The sequence below is a fragment of the Passer domesticus genome, chromosome 30 (assembly GCF_036417665.1).
Source record: "Passer domesticus isolate bPasDom1 chromosome 30, bPasDom1.hap1, whole genome shotgun sequence".
NCBI lineage: Eukaryota > Metazoa > Chordata > Aves > Passeriformes > Passeridae > Passer > Passer domesticus.
In genome coordinates, this window is record NC_087503.1 from 4,315,253 (window position 1) to 4,330,292 (window position 15,040).

Consider the following 15,040-nt stretch of genomic DNA (forward strand, 5'->3'; position numbering starts at 1 on the left):
AAACATACTTTATTTTAAAATTACAGATAATAAGGATATGGTAGTAATAATGATGATGATAATGATAATAATAATAACTAAAACAATTATAATAATTTCAAAAATTAGTAATAGTGATAAAGAGCAGTAGGAGGAGGAGCAGTAGTTTAGAGATGGAAGCAGTGCCCCCTGATTGCCAGAGTGCAAAGGGAAGACAGACATCTCAGAGCAGGAAGAGTAAGAGGAGCTGACATTGCTGGGTTCAGCTCTGTCCATGCCTGGTCTCTGTTGTTAACTCTCCTTTAGATCAGCCTTTTTCATTCTTACTCTTACTCATCTGCAATACATTTATGGAGCTGTTAGTAAGCAAAGGTTTGCTGAGTTCCTGCCAATTAGTAACAAACCCAAACAAACTCCTGCTGTTTCCCTCGTTCGTGTTTCAGGCAAATAAGCCCTCTGATGTGCCATCAATTGAAGAAATTTTCAGGGTAAGTGCTCTTAAATAGAAGATCTCTGTGTTTGCTAATGTTTCACATACATTAACAAACTGGGTGGGGGCAAAATCCATTTTGAGAGCTGCTTCTCTCCCTCTCTTTCCAGGAAATGAGCAGCTCACTGCCAGCTCTCCTGTCCCATCTCCAGACGCCTCCAAGAGCAGAGACTTCCAAACTTCCATTGGCAACAAAGGTGACCCAGCCCATTTATGCCAGGCCTTCTGAGAAATGACAAGAGATCTTTCTGCTGAGCAGAAATTCAGCTCAGCTCTTTGGCAGCTCTTAGGCAGCTCTTAGAATGTTTTCAAAAGATTTCTTCAAAAATGCACATGCCCATAAGGTGCCATTAACACAGTTTTGATGTCAGTAGATGTGCTGTTTAACTCCATGCTAAGCTCCTTTGTCCTTTTATTCTAGGAATCCCAACCTGATGGATCTGCAGCACAGAAGCAGAGTAAGTAGACATGCAAAGTAAACACAATTCTTTGTGTGCTGTCAGGTAATTTTGTGTGTTCTCTGTAGCAGAGACCATCAAGTGTTCCTACTGATGAAGCAGGGTGATTTCCTCTGCTTTGCTGAACAGGGATGGATTTAGGAATGGCTTAGGAAACTCTGACCATTCATTACCTTGAGCTCAAGGCAGCAGTTCAGCAGAGGACAAGCAATATTGAGTTAGGAAACTCCCATCTGGAGTGATGAACAATCTTGGTGGCAAAGCCCTCCCTAGAAGAAAGTGACTCTCTAATCTGGTGCTGAGAGACCACAGGGTAATATACGCTCTGAGGGAGGCATATAAATGCAACCTTTTCATTTCTGCTTTCCAGAGCAGGCTGGCACAGCTTCAGAAACATTGCTGAGTTCTCAGCCAAGAGCATTGTAAGTAACCAGGCTCTGTTCTCATCTCTGCTGGGCAGTTGCTTACAAGAACCTGGAATGCACATCAGTTTGGGTTATTAGTAAATTTTTCTCAGCAAACTTGATTGCAGGGAATTTTCACCAAGAGAAAAAGTGTTGTTTTATGATGGACTCACTAAATTGTTAAGGTTTGAAAAGCACTTGAAGGTCATCAAGTCCTATTGTTAATCCAGCAATGCCAAGTGCGCTAAACCATGTCATGACTACACTGGCTGTGATAAAAAGCAAAACATAATAAAAGTGAAGAAAAAACCTCTTAAGTCTTTGTGTACCAGACTGAAGTTTTTGTCTTCTTTTAATCTGTGGTGCTTAACATCTTGTCCCACTTGGCACTCGTCAACCTACTGATAATGCTGAGGCTGACATAAATGCCAAGGGATACCAGCTGAATCGGATCATTCCTGGCTATGGTTTTGGTGCCTGGCAGGACAAGTAATGCTACAGCTACCTAAACTGTGTAGATCTACTGATGACATTTTCAAGTTCCTTTGTTGTAAAACTTTCTTCAATTGCCCAAGTAGAGGTTTTCAAAAATGTGTTGTAGTTCTTTTATTTCAAACAAACACAAAGAAATATAGTATTTCACATGGACTTTTTAGGAACCTCACTTTATATGCTAATAATATTGTTAGTTGCAGAGTGGGATAAAGATAAAATTTCTATAAGCTTTGGGAGCTGTTTATGTTTGTCTGAATGGGTGTGAGTTGGAGATTTGATAATTTGCAAGCATTTTTTCATTCTGGTACTTTGTATTTTGAGTAAGGCAATGTATTACTCTGGCCTTCTCCCCTCTGCTCTCAGTGCCCAAACACAGGGTTCAGTTTTAGGTTTGAATGCTTCCATGTCAGTGGAATATGTAAGTAATCTTTCCCCCTGCTGCTTCCTAATTTTGTCTCCTGGTGGCCTTGCAGAGCTCTCCAGTCCCAGCACAAGAGGGTGGCAGCAGCACAGCCCAGCAGCTCGGAGTCAGGGAGCACCAGGGAGTGCCACAGCTCCTCAGTGTGTGACAGAGAGATCAACTGCAGTGATAGTGAGGAGGACAACCTTCCAAGGGTGCTGGACCTGCCAGTGTGTGAGGTGAATTCAGGGACCATGGAGAGGCTGCTTCCACAGCCCCTTGCCCACTGCAGTGCCGTGTCTTAGGAAGGAAGCAGATGTGGTACTGTGTTACCAAATTCTGCCAGATTTGCCCTGGAAATACTGATGTGTAAGATCCCTCTCACTGCAATGAAGGCTTAGGTATTTGCCACTGACTGGTTTATGGTTTTTTATTCCTCACATGTCCATGCATGGTGCTCAAGGAGCAAGTTTGTTGCCGGTTAGTTTAGAGTCATTTCTTCACAGGCCAAAGGCCAGACTTGATGACCTCTGGGCAAGAGTCCCTGGGCTCTGGTGAGCTGTGCTAGGACAGAAAGAGTGACAAACGGCACCAGTCTTGAATCCTTCTTTTCTCTTTTGTTGGCAGCCTGAGCCATCAACTGCTAAAAAGTGGCGACTTGACCACCTGGTGACCCAGAGAAAGCAAGGATTAATGCCACGAGAAGGTCTCAGGGAAATTGCCCATGGGAATGGACGTGAGGAGGGTGCAAAGCAGGAGCAGGGCATCAGCAGCACTTCCTGCCAGCACCACTCCAAGGCAAGGGTGCCTCCTCCCAAGAGCTGTGGCCAAGTGGCCGAGCACACTCACAAGACCTCTGGCCAAACCACCAAGCATTTTCAGAAGACCTGTGGCCAAGTGACTCATGCTCAGCAGGAATCGCACGTTATGAGCACACACAGCTCTCTGAAGCCTCTTGTGCACACCAAGGAGGCCTTGCCCAGGAAGACTGTGGGTATCAAAAGGCCCAGCAAGCCCCTGGTGCATGACAAATGGAAAAAAGTCCTGAAGCTGGAGAGTGAGTCTGGTCCTTTGCAGGTCACAGAACAGGCTAACAAGGAGCAGACCAAAGTCAAGAAAACAGAGGAGCCAAAATTCACCACTAAAAAAGCCTTAGAGCTGGCACTTCACAAGCCCTCTGAGGAGAGAAAGGACAAGGGCTCCCAGCAGGCCAAGGCCAAAGGCTTTTTGGATGCCAGGCTCCTGAGACATGCTCAGGAATGTGATGCCCTCATCCCCAGTGACCACAGGCATGGGGAATGGCACAGGGAGAAAGCATCCTTGTCTCCTGGGGAGAAGAAGTTGTTCTTGCCTTCGAGGAAGGCAGACTTAAAGAGGAAAGCCATGAGGAGTCCAGAGGAGTCCCCTGGAAAGAAGAAGGTGAGAGGGGCCAGGGCAAGTGGGTTTGGACAATGAGCAAGGTGGTGCTTGAAAAACCCAAGTGGAGTTTCCCCTTCATAGGTTGTCAGTGGAGCCATGATGCTTCTCCTCTCAAAGGAGTTCCAGTGTGTTATTTTTAATGTTTTCAGCCAGAATCTATCAAAGTGAGCTGTAGTGGTCTGTACTTTAGGTGAACTTCTAAGACCTGAGTCAATTTTTTCCCCCTGATTTTATTCTTCCTACTAGAGGGAAGACAAGGGGAATACTCCCAGGAAGAAAAGGCAATGAGACAAAACATTCCCAACCAAATACTTCCAGATTTCAGCCAACAAAGGCTCCAATCAACTGAAGTGAGTATGCAGTGATGGGATGTAAGAAAGATGTGTAAATCTAAGTCTCTCTTCAGAAGGCTGGCATGAAAAACTGCATCTCCTGTCCAGACACTCCAGAGTTTGCTTCTAACATTGATGTGCCTTCTGCAACTTCAGCTGCTGCAAATTGGCCTTTGCATGCTGGAAGCTGCTGTTGGTTGGTGGTTTATGTAGAAATCATAAATTGGATGGGATTGCTGTGGAGCATGTCTTAAGTTTATTTTTTAGCATTAGTCTTATTCCATGGTTATGACAACGAGAAGAAGTTTACATTTTTGGTAGCAGAAATGGAACTCAGTGTTCCAATTTACTATGAATGTTTTTTGACTATCAACACAAAGCAAAAGCATCTTGACAGTAGTTCTATCTAACTACTATATGTACATGTATTTTTTGTTAAAAATATATTTGCTTCTTTTGAGTATAATACTTGTTTGTAAACTTTAAAAGACAATGCACAGAGCTCTATTATTAAGCTTAGAACATCTTAAGATCTTGCTAGATATACTTTTCTGTAGCTTAGGGACAAGTGTTAATATACAGAGCATTGTTTGATTTGTTCTTAATTTTCTACTTCTTCTATATTTTTTCTGTTGATAAATGTTAGGGCCATTGCTTAGCTCTCATTGTGGTTTTTTTGTCTCTGAGGTTTGCTTTTTGTAGCTTTCCTAAAACTCTGTGATTTTAAGAATTCCCACAGCAGCACCCAGTGCAGAAAGCAGCTCTGAAGGTGTAGGTGGGTCAGGGTAGGGAGCCTTTCCCTTCTGACATTCTCTGAAAGCACAGAGGTGTCAGGGCTGGTGATTGGCTGGGAGAAGGGCTGTTCCAATGGCATTAGGAATGGAAGAGCTTTGATTCTGGAATTCCTTCCTCCCTTTTCCTCAGGGAAAATGAGCAGCTGTCTTAGTCATGTGCTGGCTTTTGGAGTGGCAAGGATGGGAGGTAGTTTTGGGCAGAGAGGGCTCTGGAGCAGGTCGGGGATGGTGCTGTGCTCTGTGTCAAATGGTCCTTGGTGCAGCATCAGCTGAGCCAAGGCAGAGCAGCTGGAGAGCACGTCTGCAGTGAGTAGGGACCAAAGCACGGGAAAAGTGGCTGCTGAAAGAGGTGAGAGGACTGTGCCATGCACAGCAGAGTCAGGCAAGAAGTGCAGCCTTACACCTGAGCCTTCTCACTGCGTTTAACTTCATTTCCTGCTCTTCTGATGTTGCATTCTATGAGCTGGGAATTTCTGCTTGGTGTGTTCTTGGAAACTTTGCAAAGCTGACTGCAAATGGTGCAAATGAGCAGTGGTGAAACAAGGTTGAGAGCTACTTGGTGCTGCTTCTTGTTGCCAGAATTCCATGGATCTCCTGATTTCAGATGATCAGAGATGTGCTAGGCCACTCTGTTACTGAATGTGAAAGTCTCTGCCAATTCAAGCTGCCTCTTATTTGAAGCCTCTCGTCTTTGAAATTGTTGCATTGCTGAAACAACACCATGAATGGCAGGATGTATCCAAGCTTTTAAGAAATGCCTACATTCTATGTACATCAGAGTCATGAATTTGCTTTTCTTGTCCAGAGCCTCAGAAGACTCATTCCAAACTGAGAGGGAAAATGTGTTGCTGTCACCACTGTCTGCCATGACTGCTGCACAACGTGCACCAAATTTGACCATGAGGACCCAAAAGAGACCCAGAGCTGCGACTGACAACCTGGAGCTGTCTGCTGTGGATAACCCTGCCAGGAAGCAGGATGGATTCTTAGCCAAGCACAGGAAAGTGGAGGAAGACCCCGAGGAGCAAACCCCAAGCCATCACCATTGGTATCCAGGAGAGCTGGTTGGAGTATTCCTGCAACCCAGGCGTGCTGTGTGATGCACTGCAGAAACATCCTCTCAGATAAGTGACCATTTCTGACTGTAGGCAACTGCAACTAAAAGGAGTGTGTGTATAAAAAGGAGTGTGTTTATAAAAAGAAAAGGACTGGGCCTTAGGTTGTATATCATTCGGAGAAAATTGCTGCATTTATGGGTTAAAAATTAGAATTTACTGGCTGTTTATAAAAATTTGGCAGTTTAATGATGGCTCGGGGTGTGGGCCCTATGATATTTGGGGATGAGGGAGCATGTGTCAGTGTTCTGTCTTAGGCCAGACTGTGCACAGTGCATTAGCTGCCTTCTAACTGCTTGCTTTTTCCTGATCATTTTCCTGCTTCCAGCCCTCACTGCACTCCCAGCTATTGAGCAAGGAAATCTGCTGATGAATTTCTCTTTGCTTGGGAGAAGTTGAATGGTGCAAAGCATTGTGAGCTGCCAGGTGAGAAGCCAAAGTGGCATTTCAGTTACTGGAGGGATTGCTGGGAAAGAAGGCAAGAGGGGGAGAGCCTGGTGCATAGACTATGCCTGGGAGAAATGGACATTTTCTCTGGGAATTTAGGAAAGCCTGACTTTGCAATTGCTTTAGGCATCTCTCTCTGAGCAGCTTTCTCTCGGTGGTTTTTCAGGGATCTGCAGGGCATGAGAAGAATCCTTTTCCAGTGCCTTCTGTGCCACATGAAGCCAAGACAAGAACACTTGAAGTTAGAACAGTAAGTGTTTGTTTTGCAGCCCTGCCTGTGGTTTCTGAAGACAGCAGCCAGGGCTGGCCCTGCAGCCACCCCGGCCTCTGCTTCCTCATGAGCACTTCTTTTGGGAGCAAAGAGAGAGGGAGGGATGGGGCAGAGCTGCCCTCTCAGGGAAGCACTTGCTGAGTCTCCTGGCTACAGCTGACCAGCACTTGAATTTTGACTCCTTGCTGGGCCTTGGATCAGTATTGGCCAGAAGGAATTCCTAGAGCTGCTGATCTGTTTTTGATTGTATATGTGAATCGTAACAAATATTGCATTGTCCTGTGGTACAAGCAGTGGGGAATACTGAAAAGCTGTAACCTGCCATCGCATGGGGCCTTGGCACTGTCATTTTCCATAAAACACCAGGGTTTGTGGGCCCCTCTGGGCAAAGGGATGCATTGCCATGATCTGCTGGCAAACTTGCAAAAGAAAATAAACACGATGGGGCTAGCTGAGTGGCTGGCAGGCTGTAAAAATCCTCTGCAGAAAGAGGCAGCTGCTGAAAGTCAAAAAGTTGCAGGTCCTCTTGCAGTAAAGTCACTCCAGTCATTGATTGTGTTCTGCCAGGTGTGCCTGTTGGATGAATGCAACCAAATGTTTTCTCTCTTGCTCCTTTTGTTCCAGAGTTTGCTGCTGAACAAAGCCAAGTGAGGGGACCAAGAGCTGGCCTGACCTCTCATAGAGAATGATTCAGAACTTTCAGTGACCAAGTGCCCTAACTGGGTCTCCAGGATGTAAATAGTTCCACGTTCTCTAGTCTATCGAAACCTTACAAACACTTTTGTTTTATTTACTGTTCAATGCAAAACACCTGCTTTTTTTTGTTTGTTTGTTTGTTTTGTTTTGTTTTAAATACAGTTGTATGTTCTTTTGGTTACTTTTGGAAATCCTTGTGGTGTTTGAGGGTAATGCTTTTCTATCTTGCAAAAGAAGGGATGGGCTGTGGTATCAGCCATTAAGATAAAACTGTGGAGAGAAGGATGGTGTAATATTCACTAAAAAATAACTGGTGGTTAATGAAATAAAATAAAAAACCCCACAGCGTTATGTGTACTAAAACCAGTGGCCAAAAAGGCAGTGGTCAGACTAAATGATAGAGATTCAAACAGGAAGGCAGCTGTCCCCAGAAATGTACATTTCAGGGGATTTCTCTCCTCTGATAGGAGGCATTTTGGTAAGCATCACCAGCAACCACAAACTACGTGATAGAAATTCAAATAGCAGGGAGACACTGTCTCCAGAGATATATATTCCAATGTATATTCCAAGGGATTTTTCCTTTGACCAGATTCCAGCAGGAGGCATATTGATAAGCATCATCAGAAGTTTTCCCCAGGAAGCCTTTTACCTCACAGCATTCCAGGAATTATCCACCAGTTCCAGAAACCGTGATAATATGCTAAAGAAGAAACCCTTCCAGGGCACAAAGAACTGCATAAAAGGGACCCTCTGAGAAATGCTCTTTGGAAACCCATGGGGACTGTGGTGCAAAAGGGCCAAATCCTAAATCTCCCCAACTCTGATCACCCGGCTTAGAGTCAATTTTAGCTTCTGTTTTATTCCAAATGTGTAATTTGATAACTTAATAAATTTAATTAATAATTGAATTTGAGTAGTCATTTATAATAGTAGTATCCCAAAACAATTGTGATGACAGGAAAGGACATCTCCCTTTTCTACATCATTTCATGATGTAGGAACAGCTTAGCAAAGTACTGAAATAAAGTTCCTCTTGGTTTTGTGGTTGTTCCAGTTGCCTGCCTGTGGCAACTCACACAGCCACATTTCCCAACAATCTTTTGGACATTGCCATGAACAAAGACAAGACTCCCAGGGAAGTTCCTCCTGTAGTGGAAGAAAAGCAATTCTTATCTCTGAGGTCTAAGCATGTGGGGCATCTGCCTGCATCTGTCAGCCCCAGGCTTTGCAAAGCCCGGGCTGCAGAAACCCTCGGGGTTCACAAGCACTGACAGTGATTCTGGCAGCCAGCGCCGCCCTCCAGTGGGGCTGTTTGAACTCCATTCTACAATGGCTGTCTTTTTTGGGCTTGATAAATGCATTTAGAGTGCATGGATGGGCATCTCACCCCATGACTCCATCTAAATTCCAGAAAATCATTCTAAAATCTTCACGAACCAGGGCTTACCTTTTTGTGGGAATTAATTTGGAAAACATAAATGACTGTGTGAATATAGAAATATTGCTTCTAAATTTATAGACAGTTTTATGTCCCATGCAGTCATTTGGAAAAGCTCTACAGAACTGGTGGATCATCTCTAACAGGAATCTCTTCAGTGAACCTTCAGTGAGAGAAAAAGGATTTCATTCCTTCATATACTGAGCATTCAAACTATGATCTACCACAACTCACTCCAAACAGAAAAACTGGAAGGTGAGGTTAGAAACAGAAGCATTTTGCCATAACTTTTGCAGATCTTTAAAACAGCATCAAGAGAAATCAGGATGTTGTCAGACTATTATCCCAGCAGATTTCTGCCAGTCCTTAGAGTATAGAAAAGAATCTAAACACCCTCCAGCACCCTCAGAACATGAGGAGCTGTTCGTCTCTAACTATGGAATTCATGCCACAGTCTTCACATCATGGAGATATACACAATTATGTCAACCTCCTTCAGAAAGAACTGGAGTCCTTTCAGGCATAGCTGATTTTAATTGATTATGTCATCATCTTACTTCTATCATTCATCTAGAAATTCCTTTGAAGTTTCAATCCAGGATTGCAGTCAAAGACAGCATTACTACAACATTGAGTTAGTGTGCTCAAGAAGTTCCAAACAACAAGTTACAGAAAGATTAACTTAGCCCCATTTTCTCTTTCTTTACTAGCAAGGGAAAGGGCTAGGACAAGAGGAAATAGCCTCCAGTGGTGCTGGAAAGACCAGGACATTTCTCCAGGAAAGCCTTTCAGGTTTCTTCTCTGCCCATAGCCCTGTAACCTCACTGTGCCACAGGGAACATCCCATGGAGACCGGGAAATGCACGGGATTTACGGAAAATGCAGACAGTGGGCATGCTCTGTGTCCCATACAATTCCCAAGGGCTGCCAAGGCACACGGGGCTGCAGTGACATGCTGTCACCATCCTCTCATACAAGTGGGGCTCGTGATGGTTCATTAACTGATCTCAGAGTGCACAAACAACACCGAGGGGATTTCAGCATTCATCAACACAAATGCACCTTTTATTGAGTGCCCACAGCAAATGCAATAGAAGGATTAGAAAAGAGATAAAGGATAGAGAGAGAGAGAGAGAGAGAGAGAGAGAGGAGGCAGATAATTGCTACCAACAGAGAGACAAAATCCTCATGGTCCGGCTAATACATCCCTTTTGTCATGTGAGGAAGAATCTCAAAACACCTGGTTACCTCAAGGTTCTAGTATAGTCCATTCCTAAGGAGGCAACAGGTCTTGAAATCACTGAGGGGGAACAGATCCAATAAAGAAGAAGTCCATTGATCACTGAGGGGAAAAGAAGGTACAGCCAGTCTGTGTTCTCAGCAGTAGGTGAGAACCACTGTCTTCTTGGTCCAATGGCCACACCTGCAGACAAACATCTCACTTTTGGTCAGGTTGGCTCCCCCACACACCTCCCCCGTGTTAGAGGTTTCAGTCTCAGTCCTTGGCAGGGGGGAGCTTCTCCATAGAGAGATTTCATGTCTCAGTCCTTGAGAGGGAGGCTTCACCCATCTCAGTCTGTCTGTCACGGTGGTTGGAAAGCAGATGATGGCTCTTCTGTGAGGGGAGGGACCACCAAAGGTTACCCCAGAAAAGTCCCACCAGGCCAAGAGGTGGGGAAATGCTCAAGCTATTGTCACCAAACAGGTGCCAGTGTATAGGGCATGTCGCCTCCTTGGCAGGCCCTGCCAGAAGCAGGCATTGTAGACACAGCTGTGAACAATCGCTTGTCAGGCCAGAACTCTGCTCAGGGCCTCAGGATTATTTGGCCTTCATCCACCACTGGCAGCCCACAATTCCCATCAGGGTCCTCAGGCTCCCCATGTCTGTCCTTGAGACGGTCGTGAGGCAAAGGGAGGGAACCTCCAGACTGTCTCTAACACATGCTTTTTTAAGTTTGGTCCTATTGGTTTTGGGGAAAGAATGGGGAGTTGTTTGTTGTGAGGAGAAAAGGTGTCCAGGACTTGGTGGAGATGGGAGGTGGATGAGGCGAGGAGTGATTGGGCTAGGGCACCAAGCAATCATTCGACGCCCTGAAGAAATGATTGGCCCAGAATGAACCTTACTAAAGACCTATCAGAGCGCCTAAATTCCCCCAATCAGTGCGCGGATCCAAACCCCACCAATCCTGGACCAAAGGGAGTTATAAAAGGGGGGGTTTTCGTTTGGGCACGGTTCTTTCTGGTTCGTGGGCAGTGGGATTAATTCACGCAGAAATAAACCCAACATGTTCGCAGCACGTTGTTATTTTTTTTGAGCTGTTGTGAGGGGGTCCAAGCTTATCTTGGACCCTCCGTTCCTTCCAGCTTGTTTTTCAATAAACGAGAGCCTTTTTCATCTTTTTTTTGAAATCTGGCCTCCTTAATTCATTACACTGTGCTGGAAATGGAGTATTGAGACATGTCTAAAAAGACACACAGTCTCAAGAAAAAAGGGACTTTTTGATAAAATAACAGAGAATAACAACTATTTAGGGCTGTTTTAAAAAGAATGTGAATTATAGCTGAGTAATGAACTTGAACAGCACTTAATTGAATAACAAGACACAATGCCTTTCTGCCTAATGCCTAAATCTGATATTTAAAAATCAGACAAGGCCCCATCTGGTCTTGTTTGGGACTGAATGGTCAAAGTCAGCTCCCTTGGTTCCTCCTGGGGCCCTGGCCAGGCTTTGGGACGAACCCAAGAGGAGGATGAAACCAGATGTTCCTGCACTAGAAGTGCTGTCAGTTTGTTCATTCAGCACTGTCAGAGCTGGGCCCTCTCACAGCAAGGTTGGAGCCTCAGCTGTGGCTGGAGGCACCTGCAGGAATTCCCAGTGTCCAGGAGTGGCTCTGCAGCCCTTGGCTGGGACAGCTTCCCCCTGCTGCTGTGTGGATCTGGGGGATGGTAAAGGCTGAGGGGAACTGGTGCTGGATCTTTCTTAATCACTGCTGCAATCTTTGATCTTTGGTGGTGATGATTGAGTGCATTGCTGAGCTGCTCCTATTGTAATTATTTCCTAATGATTATGTGCTTTACTTTTGTAATTTTTGCAGATTTACCTTATAAAAATTAGATAGTTCCTTCAGTTGGTGTCTGTGTCTTTGGTGCTGATCCTGCCCACTGGCAAAACTGACCTTGTGGGCTCCACAGAACCAAGGGGCCCTTGTGACACTGCAGGGCCTCGTGTGACCTGGGGACCATGGTGACCCTGTGGGGCTTTATGGAACCAAGGGGCCATTGTGACACTGGGGCCTCATGGAACCACGGAGTGTATTCTGACACTGCGGGGGGACTCATGGCGACAAGGGTCCATTGTTTTCCTCTTCCTGGCACTGCCCAGTTCAGCCTTTCCCTGCCCCTGCCCCTGCCCCAGCCCAGCAGAGCAGCAGAGTCAGGTCTGGCCCGGCAGCAGGAACTGCAGGCACTGGAGGTCAGGGACAGCCACTCTGGGTCTGGAATGCTCAGCAGATGCTCAGCTCGGGCAGCTCCTGCAGCCCCAGGGCCAGCCCCGCTGCCCAGCCCAGCAGCAGAGTTGGCCCCGGGGCTCCTCAGGCAGCTCCTGCTGGCCCAGGGACAGGGCAGCCTCTTGCCAGGGCTCCTGTGCACACCCACGGGCTCCTGCTCTGCTCCTGGCCCATGCCAGCTGCCCCCAGAGCCTTTGCCAGGGGAACACGTCTGTGCTGGCCCCAGCAGCCATTGCTGCAGCCCCTGCCCTGCTGCCCAGAGCCCCGAGCTGGGGCTGCTGCTCTGCAGAGCACGGGGGCTGTGCTGCCCGGGGCCCTGGGCTGCCTCTGCTGGGCTCTGCTGCTCAGCCTGGCACACAGAGGCAGCTGATGGTGCTCCCTGCACTCACCCCCTCCCACACAGGCTCTGCGGGGCCGTGGAGGGGGCTCAGAGGTGCCTGCCTTGTGCCAGGGCTGCCAGAGGGGCTTGGGGCTGCCCTGGATCCTCCTTGGGGAGTTCCCTGAGGCTCAGAGCAGGCAGTGCCCAGACTCCTTTCCCTGGGCCTGCTGTGTCCCTGGGCTGCAGAGCTCTCCTGGCTCACAGCAGACATTCAGTCCTTGATCTCGGGGTGAGCCCAGCCTGGCCAGGCCTGTGCCCAGTGAGCTCCACTCCCTGCTGCTCCCTGGCACACCCTGTCCCTGCAGGTCTCCTGTGTTCTCCTGGCAGCTCCCAAGGCCCTCCAGACAAACCTTCTCCTGCCATCAGCCCTGGCACAAGCTGCAGAGCCCCAGGAAGGTTCAGCACAGACCATTCAGCATCTGATGGGCACTGGCCACCAACAAGCAAAACCTGACCCAGACCTGAGTCCCCTGAAGGCCCCAGTGAGACCCTGATCTCTTCCCACTGAGCCCTGGGAGAATAAGGAACACAAGGAGCCTCTTGAGAGTCCTGAGAGTGACTCTGGGGGGGAGCAAAGCCTTCCTGCCCTGCGCTCAGGAGATGCCCTTTGCTGGTGGAGCTGCTGTGCTGGAGCCCAGCTGTGTCCCAGCAGTGCCCATGGCCTGTCCCTGCCTGAGGCCACAGCACGGACATGCAGCAGGACAGTGACCAAGCTGCCAGAGCACTCCGGCCTGGCACCCACAGCAGGGCTGGGAAGGGGAGTGTGCAGCTGGGAGGAGCAGATGTGGAAAGAGGCAGGGCCATTGTCCCTGCCCATGCTGCTGTGCTGGGAGCCCCTTCCCTCCACCTCTGCTCACAGGCACTGCCCCTGCAGAGCCAGAGAAGGGCTGAGGAAATGCCTTGAACACGCAGGTCAGGACAGCCACTTATTTTTATTCAAATGCACAGGGAACAAGTCTTCTAAAAATCTTTGTTTTACAAAAGAAAATTAGATGTTCATGGAAAATGCTAAGAGTAGTACTACAGTATTTTATTAAAAACATTACAACACTAGAAAAATAATAAAAAATGTCTCAAGGAAAAAACAGACAAATAATAAAAAAACCAGCCAGGAGATTGAAGGTTCTGGAGGAGAAAAAAGAGAGTTTATTGTCTCTGAAAAGATAAAGTCATTACTTTCCTCAGGGCACTCTTGAGCTCCTGGTTCCCCAGGCTGTAGATGAGGGGGTTTAGGACTGGAGGCACCACTGAGTACAGAACTGACAGGGCCAGATCCAGGGATGTTGAGGAGATGGAGGGAGGCTTCAGGTGGGAAAATATACCAGTGCTGACGAACAGGGAGACCACAACCAGGTGAGGGAGGCAGGTGGAAAAGGCTTTGTGCCATCCCTGCTCAGAGGGGATCCTCAGCACAGCCCTGAAGATCTGCACATAGGAGAAAACTATGAACACAAAACAACCAAGTGCTAAAGAGCTGGAAAATGCAATTACTCCAAGTTCCCTGAGGTGGGATTTGAAACAGGAAAGCTTGAGGCTCTGTGGGATTTCACAGAAGAACTGGCCCAGGGCATTGCCCTGGCAGAGGGGCAGGGAAAATGTATTGGCTGTGTGCAGCAGTGAATAGAAAAAGGCACTGGCCCAGGCAGCTGCTGCCATGTGGGCACAAGCTCTGCTGCCCAGGAGGGTCCCGTAGTGCAGGGGTTTGCAGATGGACACGTAGCGGTCGTAGCACATGATGGTCAGGAGGCAAAGCTCTGCTGAAATGAAAAAGAGAAAGAAAAAGAGCTGTGCAGCACATCCTGTGTAGGAGATGGTGGTGGTGTTCCAGAGGGAATTGTGCATGGCTTTGGGGACAGTGGTGCAGATGGAGCCCAGGTCGCTGAGGGCCAGGTTGAGCAGGAAGAAGAACATGGGCGTGTGCAGGTGGTGGCCGCAGGCTACGGCGCTGATGATGAGGCCATTGCCCAGGAGGGCAGCCAGGGAGATGCCCAGCAAGAGGCAGAAGTGCAGGAGCTGCAGCTGCCGCGTGTCTGCCAATGCCAGCAGGAGGAAGTGGCTGATGGAGCTGCTGTTGGACATTTGCTGGGGCTGCACATGGGGACCTGTTCATGGAGAAAGGACAGTGAAGAGTTACAGGGGATACCTGTAACCAAAATCAATGCTATTTCCCATACACCTTTCCCTGTAACACACACAGACACCCTTTTTTGTTCATGTGTCCTGGGGTTTTCTCTTTAAGCTCTCCCATATCTGTCCTGGTATTCCTGGATATCAAAAACCCTCAGCATTTCTACAGCCTTCTGTGAGGACAGAGAAAGTTTTGTGATGCAAAGTTATGAGAGTGAGGGGAGATGGTCTGGCACTTCATTCTCTTTGGAGTTTCTCTGGGCTTTAAAACTTTCTCAGGTGGAGG

At 47.4% G+C, this 15,040-nt stretch overlaps 1 protein-coding gene and 1 long non-coding RNA gene across 2 annotated transcripts; one reads left to right on the forward strand and one right to left on the reverse strand.

Moving 5' to 3' along the window:
- The first annotated feature begins 3,028 nt into the window (after positions 1-3,028).
- On the forward strand, positions 3,029-8,429 carry LOC135287656 (uncharacterized). Its single transcript, XR_010351215.1, has 5 exons — positions 3,029-3,645; positions 3,892-3,995; positions 5,577-6,312; positions 6,500-6,583; positions 7,229-8,429. It is a non-coding gene; the product is annotated as an uncharacterized LOC135287656 (long non-coding RNA).
- Positions 8,430-13,773: 5,344 nt separating this feature from the next.
- LOC135287584 (olfactory receptor 14J1-like) lies at positions 13,774-14,706 on the reverse strand. The gene has a single exon (XM_064400873.1). It carries the CDS (start codon positions 14,704-14,706, stop codon positions 13,774-13,776), a length of 933 nt encoding a protein of 310 aa, XP_064256943.1.
- Positions 14,707-15,040: the final 334 nt, after the last annotated feature.